Below are 12,754 nucleotides of genomic sequence, written 5' to 3'. Positions count from 1 at the left end.
TGTGGCTCTTCTTTTCACTTTATGGTACCTTTTTTCTTATTCCTAACTTGGGTTAATGTTAGATTTACAGAAAATTGCAAAGAGTACTTTTTACCTAATTTCTTCTATCATTAATTACCATGTTATATTATCACGGTACACTTGTCAAAACTAAGAAATTAACATTAGATGCATTGTTATTAACTAAACATTTAGTCTTTATTTGGATTTCATAAAATTTCTACCAGTTATTTTTCCTTTCTGGGATCTAATCCTGGACACCATATTGCATGTAGACTTTATGGTATTGTTTGATGAACAAATGTTCTTCATCTTAGTGGAGTTGAACTTACTGTCATTTCTTTTATTAGGAGTGTCTGGTTGGCTCAGTCAGTAGAGTTTGTGGCTCTTGGTCTCGGGGTAGTAAGTTTGAGCCCCATGGTGGGTGTCGAGATTACTTAAAAAAAAAAAAAGATTTGCATTATTAGTTCCTTGTTTCAGACACCTATCTTTCCTGTGTTTTCTTCTAAATGTTTTTAAAGTATGCCTTTCATGATTTTACCATCTTAGAATTTAATTTTGAATATGGTATCAAATAAGGATTCAGTTTCCTTTTTGTTCTCATGGATAACAGATTTGTCCAGCGATATTTCTTTATGTGTCTGTTTTCCCCCGTTTTATTGAGAAATAATTGACATACATTCCCTTGTAAGTTTAAGGTGTATAGCATGATGGTTTGATTTACATATATGTGAAATGGTTGCCACAATAGGTTTATTAGTTAATATCTATCATCTCATATAGATACAATAAAAAGAAGACAATTTTCTCCTTGTGGTGAGAACTCTTCAGATCTCAAATAACTTTCCTGTATATCACACAGCAATGTTAACTGTAGTCATCATGTTGAACATTACTTCTCTAGTACTTATGTATCTTATAACTGAAAGTTTGTACGTTTTGACCACCTTCCTCTAACCATTTACACACACACACACACACCGCCCCACATCTGTTAACCACAAATCTGATATCTTTTTCTGAGTTTGGTGGGCTTTTGTTTTTTGGTTCTGCATTTACATGAGATCATGTAGTATTTGTCTTTTTCTGACTTATTTCACTTGGCATAGTACCTTCAAGGTCTATCCATGTTGTCACAAATGGTAGGTTTTCCTCATTTTTTTTAAGTGGCTGGAAAATATTCCATTGTGTATCTATACCGTAATTTCTTTATTCATCTGTCAATGGACACGTAGGTTGTTTCCATGTCTTGTCTGTCATAAATAATGGTGCTATTAACATGGGGTTGCAGATTATCTTTTTGAGTTTTTATTTCCTTTGGATATATTCCCAGAAGTAGAATTGCTGGATCATATGGTAATTCTATTAATTTTTTGAGGATTCTGTATACTGTTTTCCATAGTGGCTGTAGCAATTTATGATCCCACCAACAGTGCATAAAAAGTTCTCTTTTCTCCTAATCCATGCCATCATATATATCATTTATTATTTTTTTAATCTTTTTTTTAAAAAGCTTATCCATTTATTTTGAGAGTGAGAGCGTGTGTGGGAGGGGCAGAGAGAAAGAATCCCAGGCAGGCTCTAATGGAGTGAGATCTTTGCTCCAATTTTAACCTCATTGTTGGTATATAGGAAACATCACAATGGGTTTTTTGTTTGTTTGTTTTTAATATCTGACCACCTTACCTAATAACTATTCTAATAGTTCTAAGTTTAATCTCCTTGGATTTCTTTTTCTGAATATCACCTGCAAATAATCTTTTTTTTTTTTTTTTTTTTTTTTGCTTTTCTTTCCAGTTTTTTGCACTTACTCCTTTTCCTTGCTGTATCAGCTAGGCCCTCCAGGTGTTAAATAATAATTTTATTAGGACTGCCTACTTTACTCTTAAGAATGTCACCATTTAGGGGTGCCTGGGAAGCCCAGTCAGTTAAGTGTTGGACTTTGGCTCAGGTCATGATGTCACAGTTCATGAGTTTGAGCCCTGTGTCAGGCTCTGTGCTGACAGCTGACAGCCTGGAGCCTGCTTCAGATTCTGTCTCTGGTTCTCTCTGCCCCTCCCCTGCTCACCCTATGTGTTTGTCTCTCTCTCTCTCTCTCAAATATAAACAAACATTAAAATTTTTTTTTAAGTTTTAAGTCATTTTGTGAACAATTTACAAAAGAATGAAGGGGAAAATGAAAAGAATGTCATAAGATAATTTAATAAGGACTTAACATCTATGAAGTTCTCCCTACATATTCTTAAATATGCTGATTAGACCAGTCTGTTTTCATCATTCTTCACTTTTTCTGAAATCATTTAAAAGTGTATAGTAAGTACACAGTATTTTTATTCTAACAGGTCTCTTGACTACAGAGAAATGTTAACACAATTTTAATTTGAAAAATACATGTTCCATGAAGTACTGAACAGCTAGTTTTCTTAAAAAGTAAACATTAATTTCTGTTTGCTTAAGCATTATTTAGATTAAGTTAGAAAGATTTTAGAAGGTTTAATAAAAAGCTTACACATTTTTACTGCAATGTTTGATTAATTTTAGAATGTGCTCAGTCAGCGAGATTATTGAATAATTGGGAACCTTTGCTAAAGGAAAAACTCATAAAACTATTTATATGTATAACTGTGTAACTCTTGTTATAATTCCCGTCTTCTTTCTCCAGCCATTTGTTTTATGAGTGTTCTTTCCTCTTAGCTTGATAAAGATGACATGGTGTACATGGAAGCCTATGACAAATTGCTGGAATCCTGGCTAACTTTGGTCCAAGACGACAAACATTTCCACAAAGGCTTTTTTACCCAACATGCAGTTCAAGTTTTCAATTCCTATATTCAGTGCCACCTCGCTGCTCCAGATGGCACGAGGAATTTGGTAAGCTTCAAGCTGGATTGTAAGTAAAAATGCATTTCATCATAGCTCTATTTCGTCTCATTTATCCTATTATACATTGCATAATACTAGAAATTTAGGGGGACCATCCTCAGAAGGTTCGCGGAGAGCATTAGCGAGCAAAAGTAACCCTGTTGTCTAAATGAGTTCACATTGTGGGTGCTGCTTGGTAGTTACCCCGTTTCTCTTCAGTTTTCAGTTATCCGCGTATGTCTTCCTACTTGTTGAGTGGTATAAATGACTTCTTGCATATAAAGCTCCATGGATCTTAAAGATGTCAGATCTTTTCAGTGACAGAAGTTAAATCCTCAGGGGTGGGAGGTGGGTTGTGAATGCAGTTTGCTGTGTTTACATATGTGCACCATGGGGTGATACCTTCTATTTCTTGCTCTTCTGTGCCCCCCCGCCACCTCCTTCTTTTGGAATGACCAGCACTGTCATTCCAACAGGCTCTAGACCACTGGGTTGGCTCCGTCCAGCTCTCCTCCTTGTGTGAAGTGCCGAAGTTATTTTACAGTGCAACAGAAATGCATGATTTGTTGCACAAAGGAGTGCAGCTCCTCACTCTTTATTTCTCTCATTGATAATAGACTGCCAATGGTGTGGCCTCTCGTGAGGAAGAAGAAATAAGTGAACTTCAAGAGGATGATCGAGACCAGTTTTCAGATCAACTAGCCAGTGTAGGAATGCTAGGAAGGATTGCTGCAGAACACTGTATACCTCTTCTGACAAGGTACACACAGTCCAAAGAAACCCCATGGAGCAAATACTCTCTATTCACAATTCCCTGGAGAGCACTTAAAGTGTTTAAAGACTTTAAACACCCCCACCCCGTATCCCAGCACACTGGAACAAACGGACAGAAACATACTCATGGTTGCATTCCTTGGCTTGTACATTTGGAGCCCAGGCACCACAGCATAGATGGCAGAGAGATTGTGGAAAACATGGTATGAGAATGATTTGACCCATGTCAATAAAAACTTGGAATGACCAGTTTTCGAATGCCTATTGTAAGCCTTGATTGTTTGTAAAGCAATGTTTTAATTCTATGTCATAAAGAATAAATCACAATTCCTATACTGCTATGAGAACAGCTGTGTACTACAATAAATATTTTCATATATGTGCTTTTGTGCTAACATCTTAATTTATGTTGTCTCATAAATGGAAATTATGTATACAGTTTGTTCTAGATCTTTGCGTATTGAACTTTATGAAACTTTGGGTTTTTCCCCCCCTTTTTAGCCTATTAGAAGAAAGAGTAACGAGGCTCCACGGTCAGTTACAGCGGCATCAGCAACAGTTACTTGCTTCACCTGGTTCGAGCACTCTAGACAACAAAATGCTTGATGATCTGTATGAAGATATTCACTGGCTTATTTTAGTTACAGGTTGGTTGGTTGTTTCCTTCTGAAGTGTAATCGCCAACTGGGCAGTTCAAAGTTCTTATGTGTTAGAAGAAGCTTCATATGTTAAAAATAAGTTCCGTACGTAGTGTTGGATGAAATTTGAATACGGATGCTGTATATCACAGAGCTAGGGATGCATTTTGTAAAAATATTGGCTGACATGCATATTTAGTGTCTGTTGCATACCAAATGTCTTATGTGGAATTCATTGCAGCCCAGTAACTTAGTACTGTTGTCAGGTTTCATTATTATTCTATCCTCATCTTGCAAATGAAGAAGCTGAAAGAGAGAGTTTTAAGAAAGTAGCCTGTGGTCACACTGCTATTAATTTCCGGAGCCAGAATGCAAATCTAGGCAGTCTGACTTGTAGGGTCTTCTTTTATAACCATACTGTCAATGTTTCTGTGTTTTTAATAATCAAGAAAAAAAAAATCTTAATTTTGGAAAAGGCACTCCCAAATATTGACTTTTGATATAGATAATAGAATTCCTGTTAATTTTACAGAATATAGTACTAAAAGTTATTAAAAGATAGTAGATTAAAAAGCCTACCTATCAGTATGAATTATAAAATTGGTGAATAAAATATTTGTCCTTTGTATTTGAGAGTTAATTATCTGAGAAATAGTTTCTACTCATCAAACTTGAAATTAACATTAACATTTATAATTTACTTTTACATCAACTTAATATGTATGTAAATCAGATAAAACAGAACATTTATAGTGCAATTTGATAAATGTAGATTTGTTAAGTGTTCGTTTTTAATTTTTTTTAAACTGAAGGCTACCTCTTAGCTGATGATACTCAGGGAGAGACTCCGCTAATACCTCCAGAAATAATGGAATATTCCATTAAGCATTCATCTGAAGTTGACATTAATACAACACTTCAAATTTTGGGATCTCCAGGAGAAAAGGCTTCTTCCATCCCAGGGTACAACAGAACAGATTCTGTGATTAGGTAATATGAACTCTATAGCTGTGCTCTTGTAATTGATAATGTTTTAAATAAATTCTGAGTTGATGGGTAGATGACTCCTGTGTTGGCCACATTGTAAATCTGATACGTGAAAGAAAATAAAACTTGGAGAAGCCTTGAAATAAACAAGGATGGCAAGTACTGGGTATATTTAAGCAGTGCCACTCTGGTGAGAATTGACAGCTATATCCTGTACTGAGGAAAACACTTGTCAGATTATTCTGGATACAGTGTAAGTTTGAAGGGACATGTCCCTTGGCCATCAGAAAGCAGTGCTGATGTGGCGCAGGTGCCCTAAATGAGTGAGTCAAAGTCTGTGAGCCTCCTAGACACCAGGTGAACATTGGCAAGTTTTTATTGTTCATAAAACTAAAACTACATTTCAGTGGCTTTCTGAAGGAAAAGTATGATTCTTACCTTATAAAATTGAAGTATTTGTTCTGAATATGTGAAACTTGAGTGTCCTGTCAGGTAAAGTTAGAAGACAATTGTGTGCCTCAAATGAGAATTCACTTTGATCTTCCTAGGAGTAGTGGCAAAATTTTCATTAATTCTTAATGGTGAAATTAAGGAAGGATAAACCTAGACCGAATATCCTCCTACAAGTGGATTTAAAACCAACATTTGAAATTTCAGTATCTTTAAAGTTAAGTTGCAGGCAGATACACCAATAACGAAATAACACTGGTTTTTGTCAATTGCAGAATCAGTAACTCAAGCAGGGTGCTGTCCCCTTCATCTTTTCAATTTAATTCAAAAATACATGGATATCATTTATACCTGTGCAGTAGAAAACAGGATTTTTTTTTTTTAATGAACTATCAAGGAAATGTTTAGGAATTTATTTCCTTTATTGTTTTATTTTCTTGTTTGAAATAAAATATCAATGCTCTATTTTTGCAAAATTTTTATCTCTTCTTTTGGGGATTACTATAGGCGCTAGGTTAATTGCTTGTGAAAATCATTGCTTTTGCTTTGGTTTGATTCATGGTGAATGTTAATTTCAAAGGCAGCTCATTTCAGAGGGCTGCCATATTATATTCTTTGTCATATTTCTTGCCTGGGCAGTACCATCAGGTATGCTTTCCTTGTATTTTCAGTGCTTTTTCAATTTTTGCCAGTCTAAGGTATCAGTGTGGGAGCAAAATATTTTTGTATCTGAGAGCACAGACTATGGAGGGTTGGAAAACAAACCAAAAAAACAAACAAACAACAACAAAAAAAACACACCCTATTTTTTTTTTAAGTCCAAAGAATTAATGTGAAATGGAAAGGCGTATGAGAGAAACATTCCTTGTTTGTAAAAAAGTTCACATTTCTTGAAGAATTTATCCTCTGACAAATAATTAATTGAGTACCAGGTACTGTTGTAGGCATTTGGGATACATCAGTGAGCAAAGCAGACAAAAATCATTCCTCCTTTAAAGCTCCTTGTAGGAGAAAGATAATGAATGGATGAGAGGAAGGAAGGAAGGAAGGAAGGAAGGAAGGAAGGAAGGAAGGAAGGAAGGAAAAATAGTGTTAGAAGACTACGTGCTCTAGATAAGAAACTGAACAGGGTGAGGGGATTTGGAGCGCAGATTCGGGGACTGTGTGTAATTTTAAGTAGTGTAATCAGTAACAGACTTCATTTGGAAGGTGACTTGTCAGCAAAGACTTGAGGTTGGTGAGGGAGGCCGTGAAGGCCTGGGGAAGAGTATTCCAGGCAGAGCGAACAGGGAATGCTAAGGCCCTGTGGCACGTCTGGCATATTCAGGCAATAGTAAGAACTGCCATTGTGGGTTGAGCAGAATGAGGTGGAATTTTGTCAGGAGATCAAGATAGAAGGGAAAACAGAGGGATATCAGATCAAGGCTTTAGCCTTTGCTCTGAATGAAGTAGGGTGCTGTCGTAAGGTTTGAGCAGAACTGTGCAAAAAGGTTCCTCTGCTGCACTGAGAGTAAACTATGAGGACAAAAATGGAAGCAGGGAGACCAATGAAGAGGCTAGTTGTAGTAATCCAAGAGAAAGATGATAGTGGTCTGAATCAGAGTGATAATAGCAGATGTGAGAAACTAACAAGCTCTGACCCATTTTGCAGACTTTTGGTTTATGAATGCAAAAGTAATTCAAGATTAATTTGTAGAGTATGGGAAACTGTGAGTGCTGTCTGAAATATGAAGTATGTTTAGATACCATACTTAAGAAATTAAAGTAGGATTAGAAATTGGAAATATCGGGGGGCCTGGGTGGCTCGGTCGGTTAGGCATCCAGCTTCGGCTCAGGTCATGATCTCACGGTCTGTGGGTTCAGGCCCCACATCGGGCTCTGTGCTCACAGCTCAGAGCCTGGAGCCTGCTTCGGATTCTGTGTCTCCCTCTCTCTCTCTGCCCCTCCCCTGCTCACACTCTGTCTCTCTGTCTCTCAAAAATGAATAAATATTAAAAAAAAAAAATTGGAATTATCAACAATTAAAAAATGTTTTGTATGTAACATGTGTGTGTCAACTACACTTTAATTACAAAAATGTTTTGAGTTGTTCCTTCACCTCCCCCGTATGCCAGGATCTGAGGATACAACAGGAGTCTGATAAGAGGGATAGAGGAGCGCCTGGGTTTACCTAACCTGTTGGCAGGGGAAGGATCAGGGGGTGCTTTGGAGAGATTTATTTATTTAGGCAGATAGTTGAGGGATGCGTAGGAGTTTGCAACATGCAGCAAAAGGTGAAGAGGATTCCAGGCAGCGGCAACAGCAGAGGCCGAGGCCTGGGAGGAGAGCATGGCCTAAAGCAAGAGGAAGTGTGGTGTGGCTCACGTGAACGTGGAGGGGAGAGACGTTTCCGGAGGTGGAGAAGTAGGGTTGGCACCAGGGATCGGGCGACTGAGGTAGGAGTGAAAGTGGTGAAGAACGTCGGAAACGGGCAGGTGGACCGGTCAGACGGTAGTAGCAGGATTGTACCGTGGAAGGTGGGTTCAAAGGGCGACCAGGCAGGTGAGGAAGCGTTTCCACTGGTAAAAGTGGGGGTGGAAAGAGGCAGGTGGCTGTGAGAGGTTCTGTCAGAGGCGGCCCCGTGGGATTTTGCTCGCCCGACGGGCTGTGGCAGTGAGGCTGCAGGAGCCCGCGCTGCTTTACGTTGCTCCTGCTTTGCCAGAGAAAGGCAAGGCTCTTGCTCGTTCAGAGTCTTAACGTAACGGAGAGGCAGGTGCGTCAAAGCGTGCGGTGCCAGATAAAGCGACGGTTCCGAATTGTGTGTGTGGTGTCGGAGTGAATGACCGAGTAGCGGATGACACGGACTTTACAGGTCAGGAGCTTTTCAGCCCTTTGCATTACGGGACGCTCAAGAAATAAAATTGTCAGCTAAGAGATGATTAAAAATAGTTTTTGATAGTAGATCTTTGTGATGTTTTGCATAAAACTAGGTTCAGATAATTGAGGAACCCTGCTGTTTTAAAACTGCTTTTTCCATTTATGTGAATAGGTTTTCTCAGTGTTTCTATAAAAATGAAAAAGGAACCAAATCAAATTATGCTCAACTCTGTCTCATTCTAAGAATAAGGAATTTATATATATATATATATATTTTTTTTTAATGGCTGCTAATTTTTTAAAAATAATTTATTTTTTAATTAGCCATTTTTTTTCACAGATGCATGAACTAATTTGGAAAAACAAAATCCTGGTACATTAATCTCATTCACAAATGCATAGAATTTTAGTTTTATGTTTAATAATTTTTTTAACTTTCTTAAATGTTTATTTTTTTGTGAGAAAGAGAGAGAGACAGAAGGAGTGCGAGCAGGGGAGGGGCAGAGAGAGAGAGGGAGACGCAGACTCCGAAGTAAGGTCCAGGCTCTGAGCTGTCAGCACAGCCTGACGCAGGGCTCGAACTCACAAACCGCGAGATCATGACCCGAGCCCAAGTCAGACGTTTAACCGACCGAGCCACTGAGGCACCCCTGTGTTTAATAATTTAAATTTGTGTTATACTTTGCTCAATTGTATACTAATAAGTCCAAAACACGTTTTAGAACCAAGTCTTATGGTCACTGGGAATTTTTTAAAATGACTTTTCAATAACTAGACATTTGTTTCAGAGATGGATGTGGTATGATCAATAAAAATGACTATAAAAATGTATTACAGAAAGATAACCTGTGGGGAAAAGAAATAAAAATTTAAGGAGAAAAAGAATGTATTAAGTTTCCAACTGTTAAAGAAAAACTTGTTTTTCAAATGGATGATGGTGGGTACCAAAACACTGATAATGAAATTCCTGTGCATAAGTTTAGAAAGTTACTGTAATTATTTAATTCAAATTCTGTTAGGCTGCAGATTATATCATTTCAAACTATTCTTACGGGAAAAATCTGATACATTAACTTAAATGTAATGTGAGGTCCTGGAGTATTTTCGTTCATATCCACCCTAAAATAATTTTTGAAAATTTGAGCACTGGTAGGTAGTATAGGGAGTAGGTGTTATATAGGGAAAAAGGATGTTCTGGGGGTAGAAACTTAAAAACCTGTGTGGTTCAAGGGGAGAAATTATTTCAAAAGGTAGGGCGATAAATAGTATCTAGTACTTTCGAGATACACAGTTGGACAAAGAACTGAAATGTAAGATTTCATTACAGGGAGATACTTTTAGTCATCTTGAGAACAGTAAAGAGAAGTAGCAGAAGCCAAGGTTCAGGTGATTAGGGTCCCGGTCTTGGCGCAGGATATCTATAAAATGATGTTAAAATGGATCCTTTCAATTACATCCTCAGCTTCTTTGCCTTTTAGCTCAAGTCAAGCTACATATGTATCCCTTCGGATTCTCTTCTCTCCTACTCCCACCCCCGGAACAAGACTTTCTAACTTCTCTGCATATCATGCCGTTATTAACACCACACAGCCGTATGGATTATGTAGTGTAGGAGAGGACAGTATGCACGCTTACGTGGATAATTTTTTTAGCAAGACTTGCATTTTAAAATACCAGTAGGAATCAAGTTTGTTAGGAAGTATATAGGACTGTCCAATTTAGAGGCAAGATTTAGTGTTCAGAGCATTCTGGATAAGTCAGTTACCAGACCCTCCACCATAAAATAACAAATGTGTCAAAATAAACAGGGCTAACCCTGGAGTGAAGTAGTGACGAAGGGCTGCAGAATGTAGCCTTTACTCTGAACTTTTACTTGTACGTATCTGTCCATTTCGAATGTGAAAAATCTCTGTGGATGGTAATGCTGAGACTTCCACAGAAGGATGTCTCTACCCATGACTGAGTCTTGTTTCCTGCTTCTGAATCCTGCTGATGAAAATTTCAAGTTATAGCCTGGCCTAAATTCAGAGAGTTGAAAACAGAACAAAAAGGACTTTTCAGAAGCAAATATTATTAGACGGCCAAATAAATGGAAGAATAAACGACTTCTTTTTTATGCCTACAGGCTATTATCTGCTGTTCTCAGAGTTTCAGAGGTTGAATCTCGAGCAATAAGAGCAGACCTCACTCACCTCCTAAGCCCTCAAATGGGCAAAGACATTGTTTGGTTCCTAAAACGCTGGGCAAAGACTTACCTCCTGGTGGATGAGAAGCTATACGATCAGGTCAGAATATAAAACTGGCTTTGTTTGGATTTATGAATTCGACACTTGTGGAAATGAGAATATTTTTCTTGGTGATTTTCTCATCGAGATGTAACTAAGAGCTGAACATCTTCCACATTGAAGAGAACTGTATGAACGATGTACGATTTTAATACCTTTCCTTAGAGCACATCGTTTGATTCAGCTTATTTTGACCATATTAATTTATAGATTACTAGTGGGAATGGATTAATTTACGTTCTTTGTGTTTGGTATGAACACCATGTTAGTGTGTTAATGAGAGTAAAGTTAACTCACATTGGAAGATGTCCGTGGATTGAGGAGGTTTTATTTTGGACTCCCAGAAATGAATGCGTTTATAAAATTGATGCGAAGTAAACGGTACTCCAGATTTAGATGCTAACTTCAGTTTGATTTTTCTGTGCACTTCTTTTTAAGCTGATCTTTCCGACCTTAAAATTTTTGTTTTCTCCTTTAAGATAAGTCTGCCATTCAGTACAGCATTTGGAGCAGATACAGAAGGTTCTCAGTGGATTATTGGCTACCTCTTACAAAAAGTCATCAGTAACCTCTCAGTGTGGAGTAGTGAGCAGGACCTTGCAAATGACACTGTGCAGCTCCTTGTCACTTTGGTGGAAAGAAGAGAAAGGTAAGGTGATTATTGGAGGCTGATTGTGTGTGTGTGTGTGTGTGTGTGTGTGTGTGGTCTTTCAAGTGGCAAATAGTTACATGGTCCTAAATGCAAATAGACCCTGCATTTTGGAGCAATGTGTTTAAAAAAAAAAAAAAAAAGACACAGTCAATATCATATTATTGCTATAAATGTAAATAGAGCTTTCTCATGGTACAATTGAGGATTGCTTTGGCTATTCAAGGATTTGGCATCAAAGACTCTTATGAGAAACATATGTGTTTAGTAATTTATAGTTTTAAAAACATTTTAATACACTTTAGTAGTCTCATTTAATTTTTTCAGATATCCTCTTATTCTGTTTTAAAGATGAGAAAAACTTGGGGCGCCTGGGTGCCTCAGTCGGTTAAGCGTCTGACTCTTGATTTTGGTTCAGGACATGATCTCATGGTTCATGAGTTCGGGTCCCACATTGGGCTCCACGTTGATAGCACAGAGCCTGCTTAGGATTCTCTCTGTGTCCGCCTGCCCCTCCCCTGCTTGTTTTCTCTCTCTCTCTCTCTCTCTCTCAAAATAAATAAATAAACCTAAAAAACAATAAAAATAAAGGTGAGAAAAACTTGATAATTTAATAATTTTGCAAATTAAGAGTTTTGGTGTTTTCTACAACAAACTCTGGAAATTTTTCCTCCTCTCTCCCTCCCTCTGTGTGTGTGTGTGTCTCTCTCTCTCTCTTCCCCCGTCCCCTCTTTCTTTTTTGTTATTTTTGACAGAGAGAGAGAGAGAGAGAGAGAGAGAGAGAGAGACCACAAACAGGGGAGGGACAGAGAGGGAGGGAGGGAGACACAGAATCTGAAGCAGGCTCCAGGCTCTGAGTTGTCAGCACAGAGCCCAGTGTGGGGCTTGAACTCACGAACTGTGAGATCATGACCTGAGCCAAAGTCGGACGCTTAACCAACTGAGCCACCCAGGTACCCCCAAACATTTTTCTTACTATATAGGAATGTGATTGTTACTACTCTTAGCATTGACTGTTATTTATTGAGTTCTTGTAATTTACTGTACTGTTTCAAGCATTTCATATATAGTATTTTATTTAATTTTATTGTAACTATTTAGTTATAGTATCCATATCAGCCATGAGAGTTAACGCTGTTATTACTGTTGTTACCCTGTTTTACAGATCTGGTAACTAAATAAGAGAGTAAATAAATTTTACATTGTCATGGGGCGCCTGGGTGGCGCAGTCGGTTAAGCGTCCGACTTCAGCC

The 12,754-nt window shown here is 37.9% G+C and overlaps 1 protein-coding gene across 5 annotated transcripts in view; it reads left to right on the top strand.

Moving 5' to 3' along the window:
- XPO4 (exportin 4) overlaps positions 1–12,754 on the top strand; it is a 117,848-nt gene that overhangs the window by 87,372 nt on the left and 17,722 nt on the right. For all 5 annotated transcript variants that reach the window (XM_040447998.1, XM_040447994.1, XM_040447995.1 and 2 more), the window contains 6 exons: positions 2,695–2,871; positions 3,480–3,622; positions 4,138–4,283; positions 5,087–5,264; positions 10,693–10,852; positions 11,332–11,501. In XM_040447998.1, coding sequence (XP_040303932.1) covers positions 2,695–2,871; positions 3,480–3,622; positions 4,138–4,283; positions 5,087–5,264; positions 10,693–10,852; positions 11,332–11,501 — 974 coding nt within the window. The remainder of the gene's footprint in view (positions 1–2,694; positions 2,872–3,479; positions 3,623–4,137; positions 4,284–5,086; positions 5,265–10,692; positions 10,853–11,331; positions 11,502–12,754) is intronic.

The sequence above is a fragment of the Herpailurus yagouaroundi genome, unplaced genomic scaffold (genome assembly GCF_014898765.1).
Source record: "Herpailurus yagouaroundi ecotype Mexico unplaced genomic scaffold, PumYag 197, whole genome shotgun sequence".
Taxonomy (NCBI): domain Eukaryota; kingdom Metazoa; phylum Chordata; class Mammalia; order Carnivora; family Felidae; genus Herpailurus; species Herpailurus yagouaroundi.
The sequence above is the reverse complement of the archived record's forward strand: the minus strand, read 5'-3'. Positions and strand labels throughout refer to the sequence as shown.